General features: G+C 44.2%; 1 protein-coding gene across 1 annotated transcript in view; it reads left to right on the top strand.

The window, feature by feature from the left end:
• Positions 1-4,045: 4,045 nt before the first annotated feature.
• The window catches only part of ACAT1 (acetyl-CoA acetyltransferase 1), a 14,064-nt gene continuing 3,331 nt past the window's right edge, over positions 4,046-14,778 (top strand). Inside the window, exons 1-7 of the mRNA XM_058043076.1 lie at positions 4,046-4,134; positions 6,002-6,049; positions 8,537-8,654; positions 9,547-9,642; positions 10,731-10,831; positions 12,566-12,709; positions 14,522-14,672. Of these exons, the coding sequence (XP_057899059.1) occupies positions 4,075-4,134; positions 6,002-6,049; positions 8,537-8,654; positions 9,547-9,642; positions 10,731-10,831; positions 12,566-12,709; positions 14,522-14,672 (718 nt within the window). The 5' untranslated portion in view covers positions 4,046-4,074. The remainder of the gene's footprint in view (positions 4,135-6,001; positions 6,050-8,536; positions 8,655-9,546; positions 9,643-10,730; positions 10,832-12,565; positions 12,710-14,521; positions 14,673-14,778) is intronic.

Genomic DNA, 14,778 nt, shown 5'->3' with positions numbered 1-14,778 from the left:
TTCTATTTTCATCTAAATGACTGGGATGCTATCTTTGTAATTCTTTAAGGTCATATTTGTGAAATAAACAATACATGAAAGCTTTCCTGTCATATACACTATATGTAGTCTGGAGTGTTGAGCAAACTCGGGTTCCTGAGTTGTAATAACTATCTCCGTATGGTATTTACAATTTTGAATGTGTGCCACTACCAAGATAATAATGCTGTACAATTTTGAATGGTGGTAGTTTCTGTATGGCAGTCCAGCTGAACTATTTTGATGTACTGCTTAATTTTTGAATTTTATTTTTTAAGTTGTATAATTTATTTTCTTGCAAAATAAAAATGTAATTTAAAAGACTACTCATTTAGCAAGGTATTTTGGTGTCTCACCCTACAAAATTTTTAAGTTGAATTCAGGTGCTGCTCCTAAAATTGCCACTGTATGTATGAAATTTGCCTGACTTCAAGTCCCAGCAGATGTTATGATCAGAGTAATTAAAAAACAAAAGTGGAGACTTTAAATTCTTTTCTTGGTAAAAATTTTTACGAATGTAAGATTATATGTAGAGCTATTTAGTCTTCTGAATTCTATTAAAAGATGAGCTGTAGTCTTTCAGTCAGTGTATCAAAGCCTACCATGCCAAAAGTGGCTGGGAGTTGCCTAACTTAGTTTATGGCATTTTTAAAAAGGTTATGTTTCTGCAACTCACAGGGATGAACTTGGATTGCCTAATATTTTGGTTGATTTGTCTCTGAAGTGATTTACAAGGTGCATCACTGAAAGTTACTGGTGTTGCTGCGAGGACCTTCAGGGAGCTGATCCTGCAGTAAATTGTGATGTGGGAACAGTCACTTGCCTGAAGGAGTGCTTTTAATGTAATGGCTTTTCTTCTCTGATTGTTCTTGCCTTTTAATGTGAATCTCTTTTTACGTTTCAACTCTGTTCTTTAAGTGCACCAGCTAACCATCGGTGTTTTATGCTCTCTGGTACATGCAGAGTTTAGAACTATTTGTATGGAATAAACAGCTATTTTTGAGTGAGTGCTCAGTACTGTGCATGGCAATTGGCCAACTGGCAGTTCATGTGGGAAGAGTTTGATGGCAGGTTGCTATTATTTCCAAACTTTTTTCCCTCTGTTAGGGCAATATATAGTCTTTCCCAATGATTTTTCAGGAGAAGTTGTTCTCTAGAAGCCAATTATTGCAGGAGTTCCTTGGCTGAATTAACTCTTACCCCTGTAAATTGATCACAGTTTAGGTAGAATCGTTGACGTAAATACAAAAGGCTTAACCTGGTTCATTCTTCTAATAAAGTGAGAATGTGGCTTTATTTTCTTCTTTGCTTTACCTGTCAACATGCAATCAGAATTGTTTAGGCTGGAAAAGACCCTTGGATCCAACTGTTAACCCAGCACTGCCAAGGACACCACTAAACCATGTCCCTGAGTGCCACATCCAGTAAGTCCAGGGATAGTGACTCACTTCCCTGTTTTACTGCTTGACAACCCCTTCCATGAAAAAAGTTTTCTTAATATCCAATCTAAACCTTCCCTGGCACAACTTGGGGCCATTTTTTTGTTACTTGTTAGAAGAGACCAACCCCACCACCCTTGGCTGCACCCTCCTGTCAGGCAGCTGCAGAGAGTGCTGAGGGCCCCCTGAGCCTCCTTTTCTCCAGGCTGAACACCCCCAGCTCCCTCAGCTGCCCCTCACAGCACTTGTGCTCTTGATCCACTCCCTGGATATCTCAACATCTCTAGGTAGACATGGTGCCTGGCATTTGATCCTCATTTATTTTAGTGATGGAGATCCACTCTGGAAATTCAGTTGGATACTGTGCTTCAGCTCCTGCACAGCCTTAAACACCTGTTAGAAAGAACAGCTGGAGTCATGAATGGCAGCTGCTGCTTCTTCCCTCTGTGGATCCAGGGCATGGCCAAAGCAAATACCAGCTGCTGAGCTAAGCAAGAGCAGCACTTTTTAATAGTCTGTGACTGGACATCAAAAGTGACCTTGAAATTAGTACATCATAGTCAGTCTTGGTGAGAAGAGATGATGAAAAAATTAAATAATGTTAGCAGGTTATATCCCTGAAAAAGAGCTTTATACCGCAGGTGTAAAGGCAAGTTAAATGAGAATTTTCTAGGTTTTGTTCTACCTGTTTTCAGCATTACTTATTTCTGAAAAATATCTTCATCCAACCTGGATGTTTTTGCTATATGGTACATATATATTTTCAGAGTAAAACCTTCAGTTTTTCCTGAGACAGTATTTATCAGTTCCTATGTTATGTATGGTTTGAACTTGAAAACTGTGTCTAAATCAAAGGCTTAGATCACCTTAGAACATCAGCTACTGAGAGTCAAGGAAGCAAAGGAGTACAAATGCTTCCCTCGCCAGTGCCTGTCCCAATCAGCCTCTTGCCACATGTCTGGAGAATCTTTGGATATATATGGAAAGCAAGAAATATTTTACTTTTGAGAGCAAAGTGAAATCCTCTCTCACAGGCAAATGAATGAGATGTAGAACAGAAAATCGATTGAAATAGTTTTGACAAATGTTAGTTCTACAATATGAAGATCAAATAGTTAAAAAAAGTCAAGGTAGCAAATGGATGTTAACAGGTTGTTGAAATACTCTTGCTTTCTACTGCTATATCCAAAGCCTGGTTCTTGGCATTTTGGGGTACAAGTGGAAGGAAAGGTGCTAGTAAATGCTTGTTTATGTGACTGGCAGACCTCAGCTCTGGGGAATGCTTCATTCACTTGTGGGTTATTCTAGCAGTATGTTAACTCCTTCAGGGACTAAAAAAAGTGGTTGAGGAGAAGAGACGGATCAGAAACAAATAGAGAATTGCTTGTCCTAGACTGTGTGCTCCAGCACAATTCAGAGAAAGTAATTTTGTGTTCTGAACCTCCTCTGAGATACAAAGCTGGCGACCAGGAAAGATCCAGGCTTTTCCTGGCCTAGCTCTGTGCATGGTGGAGAGACAGGGTGAAGAGGGGCACTGTCAGGCTGGCAAACAGCTGTAGAGATTTCGGGCTGGCCTTCCAGCACAAATGCAGGTTCAGAGACGAGAGAGCGTGCGGGGAGAAGGCGCAGTGCAGCAGGGACCGTGGGACCGGGATGGGCAGCCTGAGCTCAGCTGGGCTGAGCTGCGTCAGTCACTCCGTGCAGGCAGCTGCTGGGACCCTTCTCGGCCACGCTTCAATTCCGAGCTAACCAAGTCCGGGGTTTATGCCATGGCCAGGCAGGAAGGGGTTTAGCGGGAGTTAAGGTGCTGACTCTTCTGAAAGCAGCACTCGGCTGCAGCACAAGGGCACGCCAGGCACAAAGCGTGCCGGGCTCAGCCATACTCGGCGCTTTCATCGCCACGGCCTTGTCGTGCGCAGGATGTTTCCGACACGGGATTAAATGTCCGCGGCTCAGGTCAGTTTAACCTGCAGCGCGGGGCAGGCGAGGGCCGGGCCGAGGAGGGGCGGTGGCGGACAGGACACACCCCCGGGGGCTGGTTCTTTCCCGCAAGGATTTTCCAGCTGTCTCCATGCGGTTCGCTACCAGTGACTTTCCTTCTCGGCGCGGCATCCCAGGCTGTGCACCCCGCGCCTGGCCCCCGCGCGAGAGGAACGCGCCTGGCGCTGCGGAACCGCAGAATCCGTTCGGTCAGAAAAGACCTCCGGGATCACCGAGTCCAATCCGTGACCCAGCCCCACCGTGTCACCCAGACCGTGGCACTGAGTGCCACGCCCACTCTTTCCTTAAGCGCCTCCAGGGACGGTGACCGGGCCGCCTCCCTGGGCAGCCCGTGGCGATGTCCGATCCCCTTTCCCTGCAGGAATTCCGCCTGATCTCCAGCCCGGCGGGGCTCCGGCTGCGCCGGTCCCGCGCACGCGGCACCAGCGGCCCTCGGGCACCGCACGCGCCAGCCCCTCTGACGCCGCCACCCGCCTTCCGCGCCAGGCAATGGCAGGGGCGGGTGTTGCACCGCCCCGCGCCGCGGGGCCAATGGCAGCGGGCAGGGGGAGGGGCGCCGCCGGCTATAGGCGGGGGCGGCGGCGGCGGTGAAGGTGACGGGGGCGCCGGCGGGAACATGGCGGCGGCAGCGGGGGCGATGCTGTGCGGGCGGCGGCCGGCAGCGGGGCTGCTGCGGGTGAGGCGATCCCGGGCCCGGCTTTACGTTCTCCCTCCCTACGCAGCCCCAGGCCCGCCGCCGGGCCCGGAAAGGCTCGGCCAAGGTCACACTGCCCTGCGGCGGGGCGGCTGCGCCCCCTCCCCTCACCCGTGCGGGAACCCCCGGGCCGGGAGGCGGCCGAGCGGAGGGAGCGGGCCCCGGGCCGGGCGGGGGTGAAGGGCGGCCTCTCCCGCCCCGCAGCGCCGGGCCCCGCACTGAGCCCGGCGGGACCTTTATCCGCGATCCTGAGCGCGGCTTTTTCCGCTGTCAGCGCCGCGGGTGCCGAGCCTTGCCCGGTACCGCTACAGCCATGGCGGTGTCCCGGCCGGGCCGGGCCTGCACTCGGCTTGGGTTCCTCTAATTAAGCAGTGTGCAGATATAAATTTCCACCTGCGGCTGTTGTTTCTCAGCCGGGCAGTGGGATGCTGCTGCCCCAAAGCCGGTGTGGCTGGCGGCGCTGCTGGCGCTGTGGGGGCAGGTGCTGGCACCGGCACGGCGGTGGGAGCTGTGCTGGGAGAAAGGAGGGCAGGTGGATCGCATCCGAATTGCCATATGCCAAGCTGGAGGTGCCATTTTACCAGCTGTGGAAGTGGGTCCTTCCTTCCTTCCTTCCTTCCTTCCTTCCTTCCTTCCTTCACGACAGAGCGTGAACACTCCTAGCAAATGCCAGCTGCACTTGGTAAACAATTGTCTGGTTAGTCCAGTTTAAATTTCAGGCCTTGTGCAGTAAGAGTATTTATGGTCGTATAGGTATTTATTTTACTAGGCTTTGTTTTTTTGGCTCTACCCCATGGAATCACTGCTGTTAAAGCCCTCTAAGGGACATAATTCTTTTTCAGGGAGAAGTTTTAAATTAAACTTCCAGCTGGCTATTATAACTTGAGCTGGGGACAAAACCAGGACAAAACCGGGACAAAAATCCCCGAACAAAACAAAAATCAAACAACTAATTCAGAACAGTAAAAAACTCCATCTTTTTGTTAGTTGAAGGCTGGTAAATGAAGAGGAGAAACAGGCTAAATTTTTGTGTTGAGACACAACCAGAAGGCATTGTGTAATTTATAAAAATTTGGTGTTCTTTTGGTGTCCTTAAACAGTTGTTTTTAATTAGTATTTATTTAGCTGTAATTCAGTAATTACAGATAGAAGGCCAGAAGTTTCCAGTGTGCTGAAATGTTGTCTCAGGAAATGGCTAAAGAAAGTGGTTTAAGCCACTAATGGAAGGATCATTCTGTTAATATGAAATAATGCCTACAGATATAATGTTGTATATTTGCACTGCTTAATTAGATGGAGCTACTGGCTGGTGAATTAAACTGCTCAGATAATCCCTTTTTCTTGGTTTTGTTTTATTATCCTATCTTGGTGTGGTGTTTTGAATATGATATCTTCATTTTTGTTTATAAAACACCAAGGGAGTGGGAGTTGTAGATGCAAACTGCCACTATTTAGAAGCAGTGGAGTTAGTGGTAGGAATGAATGAACAAAGTCCGGGGAAGCAGACAGAGGGACTAGTAAACTTTTTCAAGATAACAGCACTCACCCCTGGCTTAGATATATGCTGTAGGTGTACATAACAGACTTGGACAAAATGAATTTGGTGTTGTTTTTGAAGGAGTATTTGTTTATTTTTCAGAAAACATTTTATCACAGATGTTATGGTGAGACTGTACTAGACTACACTTCTTTGCAAAGGCATGTTATGATTTTTTTTCATATTTTTCCAGTGTTTCTTAGATACTAATTTTTGAAATTATCACTTCTATGAACATGGGTACATTACAGAATGAAACAGTATGGCACTGGCTTTCTTGATGTGAGATTCTGAGGCCTTTCTTGTTTTCAGGCTCTGAAGTACACAAGCCGTGGCTATGCATCACAGCGTACTTTAAATGTAAGTATAAAGCACTCTCTGACTAGTCAACTACTAGTTTAGATCTGTTTGCTAATCACTGACATTTTTAAGAAAATCATCACAAAAAAACTGGGTTAAAGACAGTGTCACTTGTGCCCAAGCCACATTTTACTGCAAAACCTGAAATAAGTCAGATTGCAGTTTATTTTGGTTGGCTAAGTGTGGGACAAAATTAGAAGTGTGTCAGCTGACGTAAGCTTCGTGTAACTGTCAAGCCAGAATGGGAAAATACAGCTGATATCAACTGATCCCTTTGAAATTATTTGTGTTTCCTGCAACTTGCTATTACAATGTGAAAGGTGAGGACAAGTGTGTTACTGTCACTGATGATGAAGAGATTACAGTAATAGACAGCCCTTCATAGTTTTAAACAAGTATTGTTTGTCTTTATTTTTTTCCTAGTGTTTTCTTTCTTTGCCTGTCTGTGTAAATGGAAAAACCCTCATGACCAGGCCCTGTAAAGCTTTGTGATTAACTTTGACTGAAACCTCAACAGCTGGAAGCAGTCATTGCTGCTTATTGACAGCTGTCAGGGGCAGCCAGAAGTCTGGCATGTGCATCTTTTTGGTGCCAGCTTCTCATGCTGCTCTCACAGGGTTATCAGGTGCACACGTGGATGTAGCACTAAAGCTAAGAGTTAAAATAAGAGTAAATTTACTACTAGCATAGGGCTGGATGTCATAAACTGCTGCTTGCACGTTCTGCTGGCTCCTGGGCTTTTGAATTTATCCAGGGGTGGAGACTTCACAACCACTCTGGGTAACCTGTGCCAGAGTTCAGCCACACCCCCAGCGGAGAAATGTTTCCTGATGTTCAGTGGGAACTCCTTTGTGCCACTGAAAAGATTTTGGCTCTACCTTCTTTGCACCCTTCCTTGCAGTATTAATATACTCACCTCCATGGTGAGGTGCTGCAGTTGAAGTTCTCTGTGGCACTTCAGCCACTCCTCCTTTGGTGTCACCAGCAAACCTGCTGAGGGCGCACTGCACCATCATCCAGTTCACTAATGAGGATGTGACACAGGGCTGGACCAGTACTGATCCCTGCTAACTGGCCTCCAACCAGACTTTGTACCTCTATCACCACCCCAGCCTGGCCATTCAGCCCTTTTCTATCCCCCTCACCATCTGCTTGTCTAGCCCACAGTTCATTAGCTTCTGTATGAGGATTTTATGGGAGACAAAGGTGAAAGCCTCACTGTAGTCCAGGTGGGCCATGTCTGCTCTCCCCTCCTCTACCAGACCAGTCACTTCATTGTAGAAGCCTGGCAGTTTGTCTGAGCATGGCTTCCCCTTGGTGAATCCCTGCTGATGACTCCTGATGATTTTCTTGTTAGTGTAAATGTTTTTTTAGGATTAGTTGTTTCATCCCTTTCCAGGGGTTAAGATGGCTCTCACTGACCTGTAGTTCCCTGGGTCCTCTTTCTTACCCTTCTTGAGGATTGGAGTAATGCTTGGCTTTCCTCCAGTCCTTGGGCACCACACACAATTGTTGTGACTATCTCAGCATTATTGAAAGCGACCTTAAAAAGTCACCTGCCAGCTCCCACAGAACTCATAGGGGCATCTGGTCAGGACCCATGGATTTATGTATGTCCAGTTTGCCCTGACTTGTTCCTCTTTCACCAAGGGTGCATCTTCCTTGCTCCATCCTTCCCCCAGTCTCTGGAGCCTGGGATTCCTGAAGGCTGCTCTTAGCACTGAAGACTGAGGCAAATCAGGCATTCAGCATTCCGTATTTCAGCCTTGTCCTTTGTCACCAAGGAGCCCCATATTTTCCTTGCTTCTTAGGTGCTCATGGAAGCCCTTCCTTTGCTTTTGACATTCCTTCCCAGATTTAATTCTTGGCTTTATGACCTCATCACTGCATGCTCAGACTGTGTGCCAGATTCTCAGTCCCTGTTTCCATCTCTTGTATGATTCATTTTTGTGTGAGTTTTGGTATCCATCCTGGCATTTTTACCCAACTTACTGCTCATTGGAATGGATTGCTCTGGAGCTTGGAGGGGTCCTCTTTGAACATCAGCCAGCTTTCTTTGTTCCCCCTTTGCTCCAGAATGTTCAGGATTCTTGCAAACATCCTCAATGCCAAGGCTGAGCTCCATGCACTCCACCTGTTCTGTCCCATAACGTGCAAGGCCTCTCCTCTGCCCCCTTGCCTTGTCTTCTTGACCTGTCCTTCCTGGAGAGCCCTTATCCCTCAAGGCAGCACTGCAGCCATGTGAGCCATCTCACACAGCTCCATGATCCCAAGGTTGTAGCGCTGCAGCTGCACACCAATCTCCTTATGTTTACTCTCCATGCTGCACACATTAATACAGATTTTAGTGCTCTGAAACACTTGCAGGGTGAAAGAGAGGCTGTGGCCTCAGTGAAATAATAACAAGTAGATATATTTTAAAAATACTGCTATATGTGTGCAATTGTGAGAGAAATTGTGACTTTTACTCTGTTCTTCTGCACTTAGGAGGTGGTGATAGCAAGTGCTGTAAGGACACCTATTGGATCTTTCCAAGGGTCTCTTTCCTCACTGCCAGCCAATAAACTTGGTTCCATTGCAATTAAGGGAGCAATTGCCAGAGCAGGTATGCATACACATTTTTTTTCCTGTGACAAAGAAAACCTTAAGTAGCTTGGTGTCTTTTCAATGGCTTGGTAATGTAAAAAACGTGCAGCATCCTGGATTTTTTTGCTCCTGTGGCATTTTTAAGTCTATCCACAAAAGCCATTTAAGTAAAGTTGACTGTCAGACTTTTATTCAATCTGAATTAAGGGCTGCTCCTAGGAGCAGAATGTAGCCTAGGGGTATGTGTGCTATTCCAAATGTGATTGAACGTGGTATTTGGTTTGTTGGGATGGGTTTTCATGACATGTGTAAGCTGATGCAAAGGCTGCTTGCTGCTGAGACCAGTGGCCTTTCCTTTCCCTACCTGGTTTTTATGTGGGTGCATGTACCTGAAGGACAGCCTTGTCAGCCTTTTGATGGATTCAGTCTAGCAAAAAAGGTTTTTTAGGGAAGAGGAGGGTTTATACTACAAGAACTTGGACACCAGGGCTGTTACAAGAGATGCAGCAAGAGAGCAGACCTCTGTGGTGGCAGCTTGCTGTGGCCTTGACTTGCCCTTGCTAAACAAACAAAATTGTCTTTAGACATAATTCTAGCACAAAAAAAGTTTTGGACATTTAACTATCCATGGAAATTGAGCTTCTCAGGTGATTCGTAAGACTTGGAAATGTTGACTTCAATGAAATAACTGCAGCTTGTCCTGCAGGGTGACCGAGGAATTATCTTCTGGGGGGATCACCAGTTCACCATGCTCCATGAATATGAGGGTAGAAATCTGGAATACACCCACTGAGGCCTGGGTTCTGTTAGCATATGTGTTGGATGTGGCAAGTTTTATTAGTCTTTGATAGAAAACTTCAATGGGAACTTTTGTCAAAAGGATCCTGAATCAAAACAATTTTGTTTTGTAGGAATCCCTGCAGAAGAAGTGAAAGAGGCTTATATGGGCAATGTCCTGCAGGCTGGACAAGGACAAGCTCCAGCCAGACAAGCAGTTTTGGGTGCAGGTAATCCTTCTCTTTGCACTGGGTTGAAGGTTTTCTGTCTTTGTGTAGCTGGGATCTACTGGGCTGTGAGTTAAAGCAGAGTGGTGGGCAGCCCTTTGTCAGGACAGTCCATGGATGCTTTTTGCCCTGTGATGGGTGAAGGGTGCACATTGCACTCATGCAAGTGGGATGTTATTGCCTAAAGTGTTTGCAGTACTGGAGACCAGGCTGGTAATTCCACAGTACTTTACATTAGTGATGGCTGCTCTGAATCTTTCACAAAACAGTGTGTTTTCAGTGTATCATTATTCTTAATTCTTACTGGATAAAGAGTCAGTGAGTTTCTTTCAGCTCATGACTATGTACAACTCATCTTCCTGTGGAGTCTGGAGCTGACACTGGAAGGATTCACTGTATGTTAGCTATAACATGAAAGTTATTGGGGTGCAGAAGTTATGTTCTTCTCCCTTCTTCTGTAGGGGTGGGATTCCATACCTTAGCTTGTTTCTAGGTAAGACTGTAGGTCAGGGAGGAACTATGTACTTTCTTGGATCTGTTGTACATTTTTGAAGGAAAAGAAACTACTTCCATGTTAGGCAAAGTGATAAATATGGCTCTTTTCATTCACAGAAATACGCAGTGTCTTGAGTTGGAGGGGACCTTAAAGATCTCATTCCAGCCCCCCTACTGTGGGCAAGGACTCCTTCCATTAGACCAGGGTGCTCAGAGCCCTGCCCAGCCTGGCCTGGGGTCTGTCTTGTTGCCAGTTGCTAAATTCTGCTGCTTATTTATGCTTTTTCAGCCTTGGGTGCTGCTTAGAGGCAGAGATCAGGGTTTTGGGAACAGGAGCACTTCTGGAGTCCCTTCCTTGATCTTCCATTTCCTTGCCTTTCCCCTGATCACAAGTCACTTGTTGGAAGGGGAGAAACAACAGGGGTTTCCAAGAACTATGAATAAGTGTAGATAAATTGCCTTGGCAGGCTAAACAGTGCAAGCTGGACATCCTGGGCTTAGATAAAAACCAGTGCCATATGAAATATTGCTGAAACACCAATAAAATACTGAAGTCTACCCTCCAAATAACAGCTGTACAAACTTCTCTGACTCAGGTCTGCCAATCGCCACTCCTACCACAACTGTCAATAAAGTCTGTGCTTCAGGAATGAAATCAATCATGATGGCAGCACAAAGCCTGATGTGTGGGAGTCAGGTATGTGGATTTTGTGCTGTTCTGTGGAAAAAACCACACTGTTAATGTTGTATATCCTGTCCTACCAATAGCTGTGCTCTTTGATTAGGGATTGTGTTTTGGCTTGGGATAATAAAGCTAATTAGCAAGGGCTTGTTTTGTTTTGTTTATGCAACCCTAATTTTATAGTTGTTTTAGTATGTTTGAGTTCAAAACAGAAAAGAAAGTAAATACTATAGTTAGAAAATTCAGATGTATTTTTAGAGCTGAAGAAACAACGTGGATTGTTTGGGGTATTTATCTCATCTCTCTACCCCCACCCCACCTACCAGCCCAGCCCCCAGAATATAATTAAGGGAATTTTCAAGCTTTCAGTTTTCAAAAGGTGAAGAAATTTTTATGTACTTAGTTTTTGGTGAGTTGACTTTCAGACAGTGTTAACATTTAAATGAATTAAATACACATATTCAAGCAATGTTGTTTCCAAGTACACTAAAGATCTTCCAGGCTTATTTATTGTTTTAGAAGAAGCAGAATTTATTGTTGGTGAATAAGCTTTTTCATTACAGAGTTTGATGAAGGAGAATTGCTCATCTCTGTCAACTTTCTTACAAGATTTTCTGTACAATGGGAAAAAAAGTTCTGTCACTTGATGGGAGGATAGGAGAATACATCATTTTCAGTAAGCCATTAAATGCTGTGCAGCAAAGAATGTGGGAGAAGTGTGAATGTGAAGAAAGACATTCAGTTTTGTTTTTAATTCCACACCCAAAGCATTTTGGCAGCATCTTTGGTTCTCTGAAGTGAAAATATGATCAGTTCAATTATATATTTTTTTGGCTTTAAAAGTAAGTGGCTCATAAGCGAAGAATACTTTTCTGTGTGTGTTTAAAACAAAAGTGTTTAAATTTTGATGTGCCTTCTGTGGAAATCACAGTGTAACTGGAGTTAAGCAACTGCTTTATTGCTTTGGCCTTGCCCTGCAGAAAACAGCACTTTGTCAGGGGCCTGCTGAAGTTGATGGAAATCTTGTCACCAGACTTTGAACCAGGCCCAGCATGTCTTTGTAAACAGCTACATTTGGATGTAGTCATTTATATCCAATGACTTCATGAGAGTGGTTGTGCCTTTGGTTGGTTTGACAGATGTAGGCCATGAGCTCTGAATAGAAGTGGAATTTTCAGCTGAATTAATCATACAAACTGTGCTGCCAGTCTCAGCAAAATCAGAGACTCAGCCAGTTATTAGTCTCTAGAGCTATTAATTATGGGGGGGTTGGTATTGGTTTGTTTTTCCTGGCTGTGGGCTGTGAGGTATCTGTGGTATGACAGTGATGGTTCCCAGTGGCTTGAGTCAGTGTACACCATTATAGAAACAATTGTATTGGCTCTCTCTCCAGGTCTTTCACTTCATGGAATTTAAATGCCAGGGATTCTTGTTCCTCTAGTCTGCTGCTGCTTCCATATCCTCCACTGCCTTTCCAATATATCTGTCTTTTCAATAGTTTTGTCTCCAGCCTTCTTTTTTTTTTTTCTTTATTACTTCATGTCATGTTTCTGCCAGGTTGGATTACCTATCTTCAGTTGTTCCTGTTTGCTTTTTAAATGCATGAAGGGTGTTCTTTTTATCTCCTTCTCTAAGACTTCTGAGAAGTATAAAGTGCCCATGCTTAAGCTTTTACTAATGCTGTTCCTGCAAGAAGTCATGGAGAACACACTGCATGATTATTAATTTCATCTTGTTTCCTCTGGGCAGGATGTCATGGTTGCTGGTGGAATGGAGAGCATGTCCAATGTTCCCTACACGATGAGCAGAGGGGCAACACCTTATGGAGGACTAAAGCTGGAAGACCTGATAGTAAAAGATGGGCTGACAGATGCTTACAACCATATCCATATGGTAAATATTCCTGCACAGTGCTCATGTATCAACCATAGATAGACCTGATGCAGATCTGAAAAGCTTGCTTACAATTGTTATGAAACTGCTTCCTCTAGCAAGCCTGGAAATGAGGAGGAAAAAAGTCTTCCATTTCCAGGTTTCCTGCAGTGCCAGCCCAGAATAGCAGAGTAGTTTGTAATTACCTGTTTCTGCAGTCTGAATAGCCTAAAGCAAGGATTAAGAGAAAAATTAATTCTGCTACTGATGGGTTGCTGTTGCTCCATCTGAGGGAGGGAGCCATCAGGTTGCTTGGTGTCTGTGAGGATATCTGCTCTGAGGGATCCAGCAGCTCATGTTTTTCCCTCCCCCAGAGTACATATCTCATATCTCCTGTGGGAAGGTTTGAGTCGGCTGGTGTGCTTACTCATCAGCAGGGTAACTTAAATTGGACAAACAAGGGCAAACTTTGGATGGGTTTGGAAAACAACTGATGCAAAGGCAGTCAAGAACAATCACCAGGGAAGAAAAGTTTAAAAAGGGAATGGCTGCTTTCAGCTTATGAATATTTCTGACTTTTACCCAGTGGTAATTCACAGCTGTAGGGCATTATTGATTGATCAGTTGGTGTTCTTTCTGGGATACAGGAAAATGTGTCATGAAGAATATTTACTTTGATCCATAGATCTGGTACAGACCTCACTTGTGCATGATTTATTCTTTTTGTTCTCTAGTGCTTAGGCTATGTGTGAATGTTGAAACTCGTTCCCACATTTCAGCTAAAATGGATTTTGAATGTGAGGATTTTATAGGAATCTAAAGGGTGGCTTTGATAGTTCCCTCATATGAGGAAAAATTCTAGCAGTTGGTTATAATACACCAAGATTTAATAGATTGGGACAGTATGTTGGAACCTTTTGTCTATCTTATAGCAGATGTAGGTTGTTTAGAAAGCCTTGACAGTCTGTGTGAGAAAATACAAGAAAGTCCATAGGATGGCTTTGGGAATTACTCTTGTCTGTGTTTTGGCAATAGCCTAAGTTGCTGGTGCTTTGAGGTTTGAAGACTTCAATTTCATTCATTGCATAGAAGTGAACTTGCTTACTTGAATAACTGGAGGGACACAATACTAAAGGGTTTTGTGTTGATTCATTGAGTCTTCCAATGGAATGAGAGGTGGAACAAAACCTTTCAAGGGCAAATCCTTCCAGTTGACTGAATGTTTTTTTTTTTTAAATTATCACTGGGTATTTAGACAGTGATGGTAATGAATTGTGAGTATATAATTGCAATCATGATTTGCCCATATAAAAATGATTTGGTTGTTTCGTTCTACTTATTTCATTACAGTTATTAGAAAAAAGGGATACATACTTTTATTTCTGCAGTTTTTAGAGTCTGAAGGCCCTGTGTGTTGTCCTGTTTTTGTAATCTTTGGAATAGACTGGGTAATAATAATGCAGTGAAAACACTAGGAAAATGATGTGAACATGTGGTACTGTGGGTGAAAAATGATCTTCAGTCTCTGAAGATGTCAGCCCTAAGCACTTTGAACTTACTTTTGCATGCAGTTTAACTGAAAAAAAAAAAAAAGCTTTATAAGGAAAGTTCGTTTATGGCTTTTGTTAATCTGGATCCAGAAGACATTTGCTAAATCTGACAATTATATTTGAAAACCAGAAGTTGCTATTTGTTCATGACTGTAAATCGGAAATGGACCCCAAGTATTAGTCACATTCAGTTCTGGAAATCTGCTGGTTGGGGTTTTTTCAGTTGTAGTTGAGCTTTGCATCTTCAGGAACACCAAACCTAACAGGCCTGTTTTCCTCCAAGGGCAACTGTGCTGAGAACACTGCCAAGAAGTTCACTATTTCCAGAGAGGAGCAAGACACTTATGCCATAGGCTCTTACACCAAGAGCAAAACAGCCTGGGACTCAGGAGTACTGAAAAATGAAATAGTTCCTGTCACTATTTCAAAAAAAGGTATTGTGGAAAGGTGTGATGAGATGAATTTTGTTTCTTATAGAAAGCTGTAATTTGTCTGTGTTCAGTGCAAATTAGATTGTTTAAACATGTGAATCTCAGGAAC

Source organism: Melospiza georgiana, chromosome 2 (genome assembly GCF_028018845.1).
Source record: "Melospiza georgiana isolate bMelGeo1 chromosome 2, bMelGeo1.pri, whole genome shotgun sequence".
Classification (NCBI taxonomy): Eukaryota; Metazoa; Chordata; class Aves; order Passeriformes; family Passerellidae; genus Melospiza; species Melospiza georgiana.
This window is presented reverse-complemented; position numbering and strand designations above follow the sequence as displayed.